This window comes from Vitis riparia, chromosome 18, assembly GCF_004353265.1.
Source record: "Vitis riparia cultivar Riparia Gloire de Montpellier isolate 1030 chromosome 18, EGFV_Vit.rip_1.0, whole genome shotgun sequence".
NCBI classification, from domain to species: Eukaryota; Viridiplantae; Streptophyta; class Magnoliopsida; order Vitales; family Vitaceae; genus Vitis; species Vitis riparia.
In genome coordinates this window covers 35,971,872-35,988,544 of record NC_048448.1, presented here as the reverse complement: position 1 = coordinate 35,988,544, position 16,673 = coordinate 35,971,872, and the positions used below count along the sequence as shown (strand labels likewise).

The window sequence follows — 16,673 nt, the reverse complement described above, 5'->3', positions numbered from 1 at the left end:
CTAGACCAACCTTTCTTGATTTGCAGTATGAGGAAAGAAACCAATATACTCAAACTTCATACACTAGTGGTACTATCTATGAATGGAACATAGATGGTATGATTGAGTATAACATACTCACTAAGCTTCAAAAGATGACCATGGTTAGTACAACCTATAAGTTAAACAATAGATTGTCAGACTATGTTGTAGCTCATACAATTGTTGTTGGATTTATAGGTCAACTTAAGGGATGGTAGGATAATTATCTCACTTTTGAGGATAGAAATGGTATCCTAAAAGCCTATAGGATTAATGAGGAAAATGAAGTGGTTAAGGATGAAGAAGGACAAGATATAGAGGATGCAGTGGCTACTCTAATCTATTCAATTTCAAAGCACTTCATTGGAAATCCTGCAAAGATTAAGGATAAGACTGCAGATCTCTTAACCAACCTTAAGTGTCCCAAGCTTCATGACTTTAGATGGTATAGAGAAGTTTTCTTAACCAAAGTCATGCTAAGATCAGACTATAACCAGTCTTTTTGGAAAGAAAAATTCATCTCAGGACTACCTAGACTTTTCTCTGAGAAAATTAGGATTAGGATTAAGATAAAAGAACGGTTTAATGGACAAATCCCTTATGATAAGCTTACTTATGGAGAAATCATAAGCATCGTCACATCAGAAGGAATTAAACTATGCAATGACTTTAAACTTAAGCAACATATGAAAAATGAACAAAGGATCTACAAAAATGAGTTTGGTTCATTCTATAGCCAGTTTGGATTCAACCAAAAAGAAACTAAGCCTCTCTCTAAGCAACATACGGAACAAGTAAGTAGAAAGCCTAGTAAGGAAAAGTTTTATCACAACAAGCAAGGAACTCATGGCAACTATAGGATGAATGAAACTAAGTGTTCAAGGCACATCCAAAGAAGGATGAACAAAGAAACCCAGAAAAAGTTAGAAGCCCCTTCACAGTCTAAGCCGGTTTGTTTAAGTGTGGTAAGGTAGGCCACTATAAGAAAGATTGTAGGGTTAAGCAGAAAATTAATAATTTAAATGTTGCAGAAGACTTAAAAGATATGCTTTGTAAAGTAATGTTAAACTCCACAGAGTCTAATCAATGACTGATTCAGATAATGAAGATGATATTAACCAACTAGATAGTAGTGGTGAGGAAATCTCAAGCCAAACTTCTAGTGACCAAGAAGAATGCATTAATGGTAATTGTGATTGCCACCTTAATTTTTTGTCTTTTTTCTTTTTTTTCTTTTCTTTTCTTTTTTTTTTTTTAAAAACTTAATAACATTGATACTTCAACTATAACGATAAAAGATTACTAAAATCAAAAAAAAAATCCATCTATCTTTTTATGTTTATTTCATTTTTTAACTTTTTATATAATTGCCAAACTTTTTATTTTGTCACTTTTTTTTTTACTCTTTTCTAAACAGAAAAAATTAAAGTTACAATACATGTTAAATATTAAACAAAAATTTTAAATATAACTAATGATATTTTTGTTCTATTTTTAAAAATAATAAAAATATAAATGAGCCAAGACGACCTTACCAACTACTTTGGTTCTACAATGCTCGTTCCAATTTTTTTTTTTTTTTTCCATTTTCAATTTTTTTTTCCTTTAAAAAATCTTCACACTTTAAATAAGTTCATTCTTTAATAAAGGGGATGTTTGATAAAACCAAAGATAAAAATATTGGTAATTACGGATATATCGGTAATTTGATTTTACGAATATATCGATAGTTTGATTTTACAGATATATAAAAAATATATCAGATATTTTGATACAAAATATCGATTGTTTTAAAATTGATCAAAACCTTTGAAAATGTAAAATAAAACGCTTAAAAATGAAATTAGAAGTATAATAGATATTTTAAAGTTGTTTTGTTGAAGAAATTAATATATATAAGTGTACATTGATTATTAAATTACATCAAATATTATTCAATAATAATATTATGATATTTGATTATAATATGTTTAATTTTAAAATATATTTAATATTAAAATTATTATATATTTAATTTAATTGTATTAAATGATATAAAATAAATGATGATAAATGTATAATTTTTTAATATTTAATTAATATATTAATGATATTGAAAAATTTTGTTACTCAATTAAATGAAAATTTTTATTTAATTATGAAATAATTATAATTAATTTGTTGTTTAAAGTATTTTTTTTAATAATATGAAAGAAATATATATATATATATATACCCGCATTTTCAGCTCAATGCGTTTCCCACTCGATGGCGAGTTCGATTTTTATTTTTTAAAAATTCATTTTTTATTTGATTTAGAAAACTGACTTTGGAGTCGCCACTTATTTTTGTTTTATTTTTTAAAAGGGTAAACAAAATAAGAAAGAAAACCCTAAGTGTGACTCCTGATCTTTGGAAAAGGTGGCCTGTGGAAACCGGATCGGGTTCGGGGGTCAGGTTACTTATAGGGAAGGTACGGTATGGATTGTAGCACCCCCCTAAGTCCCTAAAGTCGGGTTTCTACTGATAGAATGAAGCTGATGTGACAATCGAATAAGAAAATCAATGAATACTCACATCAATCATACACATATGAGAATCAGAATACGTATAGGAAATGCTCAAAATGAGTAAATACGTACTTAGGTAACAAACAGCAATGCACTATCATAGAATGGGGTTAGTGAATAAACACAGAATGATTATGCGCATATCAAGGAATAGAGTAAATCAATTACACATGGCGAATGAGTCAATCAATCAGTCAATCAGTCATGAAATCACATATATGGGGCCCCCACCAAAGCCCATTTATTTTTGCATGAATTGATTTCATAAGTTCCATTAATTGGAATTACGAAATTAAATTCATGTTTATTTCAAAACATTTTAAAATCATGGAAGTTGCGAAAATTACATGCCGAAGAGAAAATGGCAGCAAATTTTAGAAAAGTAAGCTTGGGAAGGTGACCATGGCTCAATAGAAAAGAGGTCCAGGGATGTCTCTAGCGTCGCATCCTCATTTCCTTTCAGTCTCATGTTCTGTACATGTCACAATCTCATTTGCCCTAAGGACCATAAATCATCTTGTCTGTGAGTACAACTCCATTAGACATTTCAAATTTCATCCCAACCTTAGCTTCTATAGTCACCCTTCCTTTTAGGATAGCACAGGGCCCAAACCATACTTCTCCAGCTATCCTAAGACTATCCAGATCAATAGCACTAGGGGTTGACTTGAATTCATTGACAGGTTCATTTAGGACTTGTGCAATTTCCCGAAGCTGAATAGTCTTTTCATAAAAGATGAGGATACCACCGCTCACACCAAGCTAAGAGTTTGAGTGCCACCCCCATATAGTATTCATTCTTGCTTTTGGCCAAATGATTTAAAGTTTTCAGGTCAACCACAACACCCCAGTTTATCTGAATTGGCAACAAAGACATATTCATCATTTTGTGATAATAACTTCTCAAACTTTCCACTGTTCACCAAGGCTGGGAGCATATTACCACACCCAAGAGGGTACCACCTATCATTTCCCGTGTACCCTTTGGACAGCAATAGACTGAAGTCATCAACAACCACACGAGGGCATTGGCTCTGATTAGAAAGTATGGATCCCAATGTATGATTTTTTTATATTCTTGGCACGATCCTCAGCGTGTCATCTTATATGTTGACTGAATGCATCAGACGCAGAAGAGCTTTACACCTACACTTGTCATTGAAATTCTCAATCTGTATGATAATTAAATCCAGAAATGTTAATCCATGGTGAACTTCTATGACTGATTTAGAACCAGTACAACCCATCATTATTCCTCAACCTTCCATTTGATCTTCAACATGATGGACTCGTCCACACGCTTCCTGATTTCAATCAGAAACTTCAGGAGTAGATATTAAAGCGGCATAAGAAACCACCACTTCACCAATACGAGTCATGATCTTGCTCCATTTAGCGTGCTGCGCGTCACCCTTGAGATAGTGAGAAACAAGGTTAATGTGTTCAGGTTTTACGGCAACAAGAAAGGGGGGCACTTCCTTCGAACACTTTCTGCAGAATTGTGAGCATTTCTTCAGGAGATTTTGGTCTTTCAACTTGCTGAAGCAAAGCAATCCTCTGGTTCGCGGCAGCCATTACTATCGCACCGAAAGGGAACCGAGAAGCCTTCAAGCTATTACTTATCTTGAACCCATTGCTGGTCCGGACATTCTCTCCTCACAACACAAAATTTTTATTAATAAAAGCTGTCAAGGATTCAGAACGAAGAGGCCTCTCACAAAACAAAGGCGTATCAAGATGACCTCGGCGAGTACAAGTACACAAACAACAGCTTAACAGCTTCCCGAGAGAGTCGCAGTATACCCATGAACCTCTCGGTCACAAAATTCAGCCGAGTCGCAACATAATCCTTCTCGAAACTCACCACAAAAACCATTGCCTCCACGGCTGTGTTGTCACTGCGCATGACATGAATTCGTACGTCGGATCACATGAATCTGAAGCTTTTGGCATGGCAGCACTCTTGCATAGCCAAGGAGACTCATCGCAACTACTGAAATCACCTACAGAGGAGAGACCTCACAAACTTGATGATACCACTTGCAACATTCCCTCTATCCTTTATAGCATCAAACTCCACCATTAATTGATGTTTCGTGGAATCTAGCTGCTGCATCTCTCCCCTGCTTGGCAAGATATCAGGCCCAGGTAGAGATGGAGTAGATTGCGATATTTGAATAGATTCAAGTCTGGAATCAAGCTTCTCATTCATAGGCAATTTGATAATTTCGACAGATTTTTCCTCCTCTTCAAATTCTTTTCCAGAAGCAACCCTAAGACTCTGAAAATGCTGCTTCATTGTTGCCAATGGGGAGTCCAACAAGGTCTGTTGGTCTCCACTGTCTATGATACTAGGGGGCAAAAAGAATTCTAGAATGTAATCATCATTTCCAGTGTGAGTACTTTGCAAACAGATTGCAAAACAGCAAGTCAGCCCAAACATGCATGCATAGTGTACTAAGGGGTACTCAGTTTTGCAGAATTGGGTAATATTGTTGCAGTAGCATGAGTTATGGGACTCAAATGCCCTCCCAGCAACCCTCTGTCCCTTTTGTAAGTGATGCTCAGCACAGGCCTCCCTAAAACCCCACATGTGAGCATCTACAACGTAGAATGCTACATCAGTCGTGGACATGCAGACTTGGCTCATGCAGCTTCCATCAAAGCTAAAGCAGCTCTTTCTCAAACCACCACTACCAGCTAGAACACTGCGATGGCTGCAAGGAACCCAGGTCTGAGCCAGAGGTAATTTGTAAGTTTCACATACCACTGTAAATATCTCCAAGATTTCAGCCAAGGCATTCTGGCGACCTTCATTGCAAATCTGGTTCTGTGCCTTTGGATGCTCCAATATTTCTGAACTTTTGAGATTTACTGCCTCAAGCCCTTTGCAGACTTTATCAACCTCGGGTGCATAGTTAATCTTCTGTGAAGTCATAATGAGCTCAAGTACACCCACACAGAACGACCCAGAAGGTTCAAACACTGGCAAAGCCAATGTTCCCCTTACATTGTAATACAAAGCATGATTAAATCGAATATGGGGTTATGAGTACGGGTATGGTGATGGTGTAGTGAGGGATAGGTAGGGACGGGTATTATGAGGATGAGAATGTGTAAGATGGGTTGATATGGGTACGTAGCAATGGAAATGCGGGTACGATGAGGACCATAGAGGTTGGTGAAAGATAATGTATGGGGGTTGGGCATGCAGAGATTGACATGCATGACGGAATGGGCAAGGATGTGTCATGAAGAAAGTGTGCATGAACTGCATGCATGAAAGAAAGTATGGGAATGATGAACAGGGGCTGGATGGTGAATGATGAATGAGGAGTGACGAAATGGGTATGAAATGTTGGGTTTTCCTCCTTTGTGGGACTCTTAAATTTACTAAATATGGTTTTGCTATTTTTGGCCAACACCTTGGTTAGCACATGACTCTTGGCATATTCAAGATTGGTTTGAAGTCTTCAAGGAAAGAAAAAAAAAACTACAAGTCTTTTGTCTTTTCCTTTGGTTCATCATCTTGGTCGGCAAGAAGACTTTTGGGATACCTTTTTGGTTCAAAACAAAAAATCAGCCTTCTTCTTCTCCATATTTTGGTGCTACACAATCGGCAAGTTTGTTCTTCAAGTGGGTAACGTTTCTTCACTTGATATTTGGGGTTTCTTGCGGTTTGTTCTTGGAGGTTTGGTTTACTTTTGTGAGGTATTTTCTTCTTGTGATTTACACCTTGGTGTGTTTGTAAGGCTTATGCCTTTTGGCCACTTTGTAAACTCTTTTGGTGATAGTGGAAGAAACTGACCTACCGGTCGTCGTGGACGTACCTCAAGTTATTTGAGGGAACCACGTAAATCTTGTGTGCTCATTTATTTTATGTTATTCTATTTATATTGCTTCCATTGATTTACACTTGTGGGAAAGCCTATTTTTTTCAACATCTGGTATCAGAGCTGTTGGTTAATTCAGTTCTGATTCGTTATATTTGTGTGTGTGAATTATGGACGGCAACGTTGGGCGTATGGTTAGTCTCAATGGCACAAATTGGGTGACTTGGAAAACTAAAATGGAAGACCTTTTGTTTTGTAAAGATTTGAATGGACCCATAGAGGGTGATAGTGGCAAACCGGAAGGGATGAAAGATGACGAGTGGAAAAAGCTAGACCGAAAAGCTGTCGGTTTTATTCGGCAATGGATTGATGATAGTGTCTTTCATCATGTCTCTACAGAAAATTCAGCACATGGTCTTTGGACCAAATTGGAGAGTCTTTATGATAGAAAGACGGTCGTGAATAAAGCTTTTTTATTTCGAAAGCTTGTGAATTCTAAATATAAGGAGGGTACTCCTATTGCAGAGCATTTGAATGAGATTAAGAGCATTGTGAATCAGTTGGCCGCCATGAAAATTACTTTTGATGATGAGTTGCAAGCTTTGTTACTTCTTAGTTCACTTCCTGAAAGCTGGGAAACTTTGGTGGTCACAGTTAGTAACTCCACACCTGATGGAGTGGTAACAATGAGTCAAGTTACTAGCAGCCTGTTGAATGAAGAGACAAGAAGAAAATCATCAGGTTCTTCTCATTCCGAGGCACTTGTGATAGAAAACCGGGGGAGAGGCAGGAGTAAGAGTAAGGCTTCGCACAACCGTGATAAATCTAGAGGTCGTTCAATTTGGATTTCAAAGAAAGATGTTGAGTGCTATTATTGTCACAAGAAAGGGCACATGAAGCGAGAGTGCAGAAAACTCAAGTTTAAGGAGCAGAACAAAGATAAAAATTCAGAGAAAAAGCAAAATGATACAGCTGTAGTTACCGATGGTGAACTCATGATTATTCGTGATGATGTTAGCGTTAATTTGATTGGCCAAGAGACGGATTGGGTAATTGATTCTGGAGCTTCATTTCATGTTACTTCGCGGGCTGATTTCTTTACTTCTTACTCGCAAGGTGATTTTGGGAATGTCCGTATGGGAAATGAAGATGTGTCAAAAATTGTCGGCATGGGTGACATTTGCTTGGAAACAAATACTGGATGCAAATTGTTGCTTAGAGATGTGAGACATGTACCGGATATTCGGCTCAATTTAATCTCTGCTGGAAAGTTAGATGATGAGGGCTACAACAACAATTTCAGTGATGGAAAATGGAAGCTCTCCAAAGGTTCTCTAGTGGTAGCAAAAGGAAAGAAGACTTGTTCTCTTTACACTGTGCAAGCAAAAATCTGCAAGGGTGTTGTGAATACCTTAGAGAATGACTCATCCACCGATTTATGGCATAGAAGGCTTGGACATATGAGTGAGAAAGGATTGCAAGTTTTATCCAAGAAAGAGCTTCTAGCGGGGATAAAAGGTACGCCTTTGAAAACATGTGGTCATTGTTTCCATGGTAAACAAAATAGAATATCATTCCGTAGAAACATTGCATCTAGAAAATCTCATGTTCTAGATTTGATACATTATGATGTATGTGGTCCTTTGAAAGTTAGGACACTTGGTGGTGCTCTATACTTTGTCACTTTTATTGATGATCACTCTAGAAAAGTTTGGGCTTATACACTGAAAACTAAAGATCAAGTTCTAGATGTGTTTAAGCATTTTCAGGCCAAGGTTGAAAGAGAAACTGGTAGACAGTTGAACTGTGTCCGCTCGGATAATGGTGGTGAATATATTGGACCATTTGATCAGTATTACACTAATCATGGCATCAGGCACGAAAAGATAGTCAAAAAGACACCTCAACAGAACGGGGTTGCAGAGAGAATGAATCGCACCATTCTTGAGAGAGTTAGATGTTTGCTCTCACATTCTAAATTGCCAAGATCTTTTTGGGGTGAGGCAATGAGGACAGCAGTTGATCTTATCAATTTGTCTCCTTCAGTTCCATTGAATGGTGATGTGCCAGAGAAAGTTTGGACAAGGAAGGAAGTCTCCTATGATCACTTGAGGGTATTCGGCTGCAGAGCTTTTGTTCATATTCCAAAAGATGAGAGGTCCAAGCTTGATCCAAAAGCAAAACAGTGCATATTTATTGGCTATGGGCATGAAGAATTTGGCTACAGGTTGTATGATCCAGTTGATAAGAAAGTTGTCAGAAGCCGAGATGTTGTTTTCTTGGAAGATCAGACTATTGAAGACATTGACAAGCTTGAGTCAGCTGAGTCTAGTACTAATGATCTTGTTGATTTAGATCCTCTTAATCCACCTGTTGTTCATGATATTGATGAGGAAGTGCAGACACCTCATGATGATGCAGCGGAAGATGATGTTGAGCCAGAGATTGAGGGGGAACAGTCACCCCAAGAGCCACTACCACAGACACCGTTGAGGAGATCTACCAGAGAAAAACAGCCATCCAGAAAATATTCTTCAAATGAGTATGTGATGATATCAAATCAAGGGGAGCCAGAGACTTATCAAGAAGTCTTGAAGCATGAGAACAAAACTGAATGGCTCAAGGCAATGAAAGAGGAAATGAAGTCTTTGCATGAGAATCACACCTATGATTTGGTGAAGCCGCCTAAAGGGAAGAACATTTTGAAAAATAAAAGGGTCTTCAGACGAAAGAATGATGGGAACAGTTCTCAACCGAGATTCAAGGCACGACTTGTTGTGAAAGGTTTTGATCAGAGGAAGGGAGTTGGTTTTGATGAGATCTTCTCACCAGTTGTGAAGATGTCCTTCATTCGAACTGTGCTTGGTATAGCTGCGAGTATGAATTTAGAAGTTGAGCAGCTTGATGTGAAGACCGCATTTTTGCATGGTGACTTAGAAGAGGAAATTTATATGGAGCAACCTGAGGGCTTCATAGATAAGGGTAATGATCAGTTAGTTTGCAAATTGAAGAAGAGTTTGTATGGATTGAAGCAAGCACCGAGGCAGTGGTACAGAAAATTTGATTCTTTCATGATTGAGCATGGGTATTCAAGAACCACTTCAGACCATTGTGTGTTTGTGAAGAAATATCCAGATGGTAATTTTATTATTCTCTTGCTTTATGTTGATGATATGCTTATTGTGGGCCAAGACACGAGCAAGATTAGCAAGTTGAAGTCAGAGTTGAGCAAGTCCTTTGCCATGAAGGATTTGGGTCCAGCAAAGCAAATTCTTGGGATAAGAATTGTTCGCGACAGATCACATGGGCTGATTTAGTTATCTCAAGAGAATTATGTTAAAAAGGTTCTTGAGAGGTTCAATATGGACAAAGCAAAGACTGTTAATTGTCCACTTGCAGGCCACTTCAAACTTAGCTCAAGTCAATGTCCTACAAGTGATGAAGAGAAAAATGAGATGCATAAAATTCCCTATGCTTCAACAATTGGTTCTTTGATGTATGCCATGGTTTGTACTCGACCGGATATTGCTCACGCAGTTGGGGTTGTTAGTCGATTTCTGTCTAATCCGGGGAAAGAACACTGGGCAGCAGTGAAATGGATTCTGAGGTATCTTCAGGGCACTTCAAAGATGAGTTTGTGTTTTGGTAAAGGCGAGCCTATTCTTGATGGGTTCACAGATTCTGATATGGCTGGTGATGTTGATAGTCGAAAATCTACTTCTGGTTATTTGATTACTTTTGCAGGGGGAGCAGTGACATGGCAATCAAGATTACAGAAATGTGTTGCTCTCTCCACCACAGAAGTTGAGTTCATCGCCATTACAGAAGCCTGCAAAGAATTATTGTGGTTGAAGAAATTCTTACAAGAGTTGGGTTTGAAACAAGAAAGGTATGTCCTTCATTATGATAGTCAGAGTGCAATCCACTTGAGTAAGAATTCTTCATTTCATTCGAGGTCGAAACACATTGATGTTAGATATCATTGGATTCGTGATGTCTTGAATGATAAGTTGTTGCAACTTGAAAAAGTTCACACTAATGATAACACTTCGGATATGTTGACTAAGGCATTGACTAAGGACAAGCATGAGAAGTGTCGACTATTGGCGGGAATGGTCGAATCCTCCACATAAGTCGGGAGGGGGAGGATTGTTGGGTTTTCCTCCATTGTGGGACTCTTAAATTTACTAAATATGGTTTTACTATTTTTAGCCAACACCTTGGTTAGCACATGACTCTTGGCATATTCAAGATTGGTTTGAAGTCTTCAAGGAAAGAAAAAAAAAACTACAAGTCTTTTGTCTTTTCCTTTGGTTCATCATCTTGGTCGGCAAGAAGACTTTTGGGATACCTTTTTGGTTCAAAAAAAAAAAAATCAGCCTTCTTCTTCTCCATATTTTGGTGCTACACAATCGGCAAGTTTGTTCTTCAAGTGGGTAACGTTTCTTCACTTGATATTTGGGGTTTCTTGCGATTTGTTCTTGGAGATTCGGTTTACTTTTGTGAGGTATTTTCTTCTTGTGATTTACACCTTGGTGTGTTTGTAAGGCTTATGCCTTTTGGCCACTTTGTAAACTCTTTTGGTGATAGTGGAAGAAACTAGCCTACCGGTCGTCGTGGACGTACCTCAAGTTATTTGAGGGAACCACGTAAATCTTGTGTGCTCATTTATTTTCTGTTATTCTATTTATATTGCTTCCATTGATTTACACTTGTGGGAAAGCCTATTTTTTTTCAACATGAAAGGGTAGAGAGAGAAAATGTGGTGGGAAAAGAAAATGGGTATGATGAAGGTTTAGGTGAATTGCATGTCAGTTGGTGAAGGAGCATCAGTTGTAGGCAATGGGCTTGATAGGTAAGAAAACGTGGACATGTAGTCAGTGGGTTGGTTGATGAGGATTAACTTGGCCCACGACGGTGAGCATTTGTGAGTATCAAACCTTGGCTGTTGAGCACGACAGTTGGTGTCCGTACTCCATCATCAATGGTAGCAAGACAAATAGAAGCCATTTCTTTTTCAATCAATAACCAAGGAGAGCTAGGCAATCAGGTTGTTAGTGCATACATTTGAAAAACCCATCTGAGACGTGGCTACTGAATAGGTATTTCTTTCTTACAGCCTTTAGTTTCCCTTGTTAAAATGCTTCATTTCCCTTTCGTTTTGAACCCCATTCTGCAGCAAATCACGGCAAGCATTTGCGACGGATCTCTCTGATATGTAGAACTGTACCAGGTTGGGCCAGTTGCCTCATCCAGTTGATGATGATTGACAGACTTTAACTCTCTTTTCATATATACAATCCACCTGTGTTTGAATAGCATCCGCCAAAATATGCAAATCACCAGTATATGTGGCCAAGGACCAACCCATATCCCAGCCTAGTTCCTATGAGCCATAAGGAGCTTCAATTATTGATTGAACAGCAAGGGAACATACAGGGACATCAACCAACGCCAAAGGTTAGGCGAGTAGCCAGTGTGGGGCTTTTCTTGGTTGTCTAATTCCTCTGAGTCGTTTTCCTCTATCTTTACATCAATTTGAACGCCATGTATCAACTCGGGATGGCTGGGAAATGTTCTCTCTAAGTTGTAGGGAGAGAAGAGGTTCCAGAGAAGATGCGACAAACACAAATCAGCAAAGGAGCTACACCATTATGCCTATCCTAGATGATATGTGCATAATGATTCCAAATACTGCAGAACAGCCACGCATGCCATCCATAGGTGGAGGTATTGGAACTTAGATGAAGGCGAATGCCTCCTCTTCAAAATACTTTCAGCACCATCACTTAAGTATATACCTTCTCTTGAAAATGGCAGTCATAAACTCAAAGCGTGACTATTTAGCAGCTCCGTGGGCGATAAAATAGTAACAACCCGAATTCTAGAAGCAGTAAGGTCCCCTTCGAATGGTGAAATATCCTCTCTTGTGTTACATGGTAACAGTCCCGTACCGAGCACCAACCAGTAATTACAAACTCAGATTTCTCATTCCACTGAGGACATATTCCTTGTAACCCCTTGTTCCCATAGACAGAGATGAGAGTAATAATACGTCCCAGGAGCAAGTACCAGAGGCGGGGGAAAGTGGAGAAACAGAGCACAAAAAAATGAATAAATAAAGAGAACCCCAGAGAATTCACTTCATCAATGAACCTTCCGAGCAGGTGGGAAAACCACATCAAATGCTATTACAGACATGATTCTTGGACATTTCATAACCACAGTAGGGGCAGATTAAATTGAGATCAACAAATGGCAAATACAAGCACAGGGTAATATCTCAACAAACAAATAAATGGCCTTCCATATCCACCCAAACAACATGATGCTTAGAAAAACAATAACAATCTGAAGAAAAACAATGAATCATAATGAATGAGAGGAAAACAGTATACGTACCTGGATTCCTCAAGCCAAGAGAACCAAGCTTCGACTCCCTCAATGAATTTCTCTCCTCCTCTGTAACAGCTTGACTCTCGAGAAAGTTCAAACCTCTGGCTTGCTCTCTCCCTCAAGCTCAAACTTCCTCTAACCAGTCAATCCCTTCCCTGCTAATCTCTATTTCTGCTCATGAAAAATATCTCACTCCCCTCTCTAGCCTTGCAGTCCAAGCTTTTTTCAAAACCCTCACAAGTTGGAATACCCGTAGCCCCAAGCTCTAGAACTCTCCTCTCCAAAATGACCAGGAAACTCCCCTCAAGGAAAAACCCAGAAGCCCCTTTCTCCCTACTCTCTCTCTGCCAATCTCTCTCCACCGGCCGCTCCTTACCCCCTCTGCCAAAAAAAAAAAAAAACTCTAACGGCCTCAAAAAGCAAAACCTCCTCCTGCCCCCTAACAGCTCTGCCCCTTAACAGAAAAAAAAAAAAAAAAAGATCTCAAAATATCCCTCGACCAGCAGAAAAAGCCCCTCTCTTACGCTCCCCTCAACAGCCAAATATTCTGCTGATTCCCTTTTTCCAAGTGTCAATCTCTGATTGGCCTTCAAAAACACTGTTCTGATTCCATGATAGCCAATCATGGATTGACACGTGGCTGTCTAGGGGCGCGACACTTGGCCAAAAACTAGGTGCAAAAATGCTTAAAATGTATCCCAATTTGGGGGTCTATAAATATGCCCCTCTTCGATAGAGTTCATGAGTGTAAAGAATATGAACACTGGAGTGAAAAGCAAGTATGAATAGTGAGTATAATGAAGTGAACTCTACCGAAGAACCAAGGAGACCCCCATAGGGACGTCAATGAGATATGAACTCACTCGGACTAACAGATGAACAATGAGGCTCTAATCCTAGAAAGAATGATGTCTCAAAAAATGTCTCTGAAACCACACTGAAGATACAGGCTCCCTCTAAGATGTTTCCAAAAGTGACTCGAAAAAATCATATCCAAGGTGAGTAACGGTCGAACCACTCTGAAGTACAAGAAAGAATGTGCCTGAAAGGGGACTGTCCTGTGTGAATCACATGAAATGACAGGTGCAGGATGCTCAATAACATGACAGAAATACGTATCATGAACTCAAAGGACCGTGTCATGAGCAGTGAGAAGGGAAATCTAGAAGAACAATGACGAATAAGCGATAAGCACAGGGTAACCAAGTGAGGAAAACGAGGATAAACACGAACCCCTGAAGGCAAAATGTGCAATGCCAGTGAATGTGAATACCAGAGCCTGTGACCCTGAATGATACATGTGAGGGGAAATGACTCTAAACATCGAAAACATGGGGAGATGGTGACTCAAAGTGCCTGAGCGAATATGTACAATGGCTCTGAACGCCAAACTAAAGAAAAATGATAGTATCGAATGCCTGAATGAGCATGAAAAATGGCTCTGAACGCCGAAACTAAGAAAAATAACGACTCAAAATACATGAATGAGTACGAAAAACGGCTCTGAACGCCAAAAACTAAAGAAAAAGAAAGTGATGGCTATGGATGTGGATATGAGAATACGACTCTGAACATCGAACTGAGAAATGAATAACGGCTCTGAACGCCAAAGTGAAAAGGCGACTCTGAATGCCAAATGGAAATGAACAATGGCTCTGAACGCCAAGCGGAAAGTGAACGATGGTTCTGAACACCAAATGGGAACTACGACTCTGAACGCCAAACTGAAACAATGAACGATGGCTCTAAACGCTAAATGGGAACTACGACTCTGAACGCCAAACTGAAACAATGGCTCTGAACGCCAAATGGGAACAATGAAGGCTCTAAATGTCAAATCAAAAGCATGGCTCTGAACGCCAAAACGAAAATCGAATAATGGCTCTGAACGCCAAACTGAAAATTTATAACAGCTCTGAACGCCAAAATGAAAACAATGGCTCTGAACACCAAATGGAAACCATGGCTCTGAATGCCAAAACGAAAAGCGAATAATGGCTCTGAACGCCAAGTGGAAATGAACAATGGCTCTGAACGCCAAAACTAAAAAACAGATGGTGACATGACTCTGAACGCCAACCGAAAACGAGTAATGGCTCTGAACGCCAAACCAAACTGAATAACCATGATCGTCAAGCTGAGAATGTCGACTCTGAACATCGTAACTAGGAAGTCACGGAAGCTCTGAATGTCGAACTGCAAGGGAATGATGGAGGGGAATATGCCCCAGTGTAACGTGTCATCACAACTCTCGATCTAATGGAATGGTCTAGAAGAGACTCCCTGAGTCTCAAAGAACGATCCACTAGTGAGATGGAACGATCAAACTGAATGCTATGTTCTAATGAAAGCTCATCTCGATGAAAATCACCGGAATAGTGACCCATGAAGCAAATACGACATCTCTCGGTCGAATGATGAAAATTGTAACAAATCAGTGAGAGAACGATCGTCTCCATAGCTGAATGAGGGAATATGCCCCAGTGTGGCATCAAATGTACCCGATATGTCCTGATGACTCATGAGTAACTCCATGGGGATACATAGTAGATTTGACATGCACTCCGACGAAATGATGATGTGAGAATCCATGAGCCCGAGATGACTCCATACAAAAATCACACTGACGTCGGAAAGTGTGAGCCTGATGAAACGACTCAAGGTAAGGTCCACCGGAGGGTCATGACAAAATAAAGCTAAATCATCAACCTGATATGTATCTCGTAAATGGGGATGATCACGCAAAAGTGAAAATCTATAAATCTCGATCGAGAGCGGAAATATGCCCCAGTATGGCATTAAATGTGTGACAAGTCGGGAAAATCAAATGACATCAAATCATGCCTCAACAGATATGTAATCCCGGTCATCCGAATCTATAACAGGATCATGCTCATCAAGCTAAAATGCATCTCTCGGATGGAAACATGATGACATCATGAATGGCAAGAAGCGCATGCCTAATTGGATGGTTCCCGAGAGGCTCCATTGAGAAATCATCATAGCAATAGTGAACAAATCGTTGTCTCGGTGCGTACTCTGTGAGTGGAAATGATCATGTGACTCCATGGAGATCTGCAAACCTCATCCGAAATGGGAATATGCCCCAGTGTGGCATCAAATGCGCGATAAGTCATAAATCGGGTGATATGGAGTCATCTATCATTGGACACGTGATCTCCGGGATCCAAACCAAATCCAAACATCCAGGGAACGTCTCTCGGAATGAAAAGCATGAAAACAAACCAATGTCGAGAAATGCGGACCTGGATGAATGGCTCCACCGAGGCTCCACTAAAGGATCATCATGAAACAACGAAAACATCATCATCTCAGCACATACCCCGCAAGTGGGGATAAACATGCAACTCCGTGAAGATCTGCAAATCTCATCCATAACGGAAATATGCCCCAGTATGGCATCAAAAGTGATCGACTAGAAAATCAGGTGACATTAAATCATCCATCAACAAACACATGATCCCGGTAATCCAGGCACAGCTGAAACGAAACTAATCCTCAGAAGGTGTATCCCAGAAAGAGAAGCATGATAACGTCTAAACATCAACCAGATCTCAAACACCTGTCCACGCAGAGGCTATCGAAGACGACGTCTGATCCCATGGTCTTAGGGTGGTCTCAAGACACGGGACGTAACGTAGGCTAGGGTGATAGAAATGAAAGGAAACTAGGCTCAAGTACCTAATGATTAAAACCCATGCCCTCGTGTGTGAAATGCAACATGTATATAAAATCCCGTGAGCTAGGGACCCGATGGTGTCTAATGTGAATATGATGTGTGATGGTGATGCGAAGGGAATATCAAACCCGAGATGGGTCGCCGTATGCAAAGAATAAGAGGTGAAGTGAGAAT

At 39.5% G+C, this 16,673-nt stretch overlaps 1 protein-coding gene across 1 annotated transcript; it reads right to left on the bottom strand.

The window, feature by feature from the left end:
- Nucleotides 1-4,302: 4,302 nt before the first annotated feature.
- On the bottom strand, nucleotides 4,303-5,531 carry LOC117905806 (protein NLP6-like). Its single transcript, XM_034818672.1, has 2 exons — nucleotides 4,589-5,531; nucleotides 4,303-4,468 (listed from the first exon to the last, which is right to left on the bottom strand). Exons 1-2 carry the CDS (start codon nucleotides 5,506-5,508, stop codon nucleotides 4,303-4,305), a joined length of 1,086 nt encoding a protein of 361 aa, XP_034674563.1. The 5' UTR covers nucleotides 5,509-5,531.
- Between the last annotated feature and the right edge of the window lie 11,142 nt (nucleotides 5,532-16,673).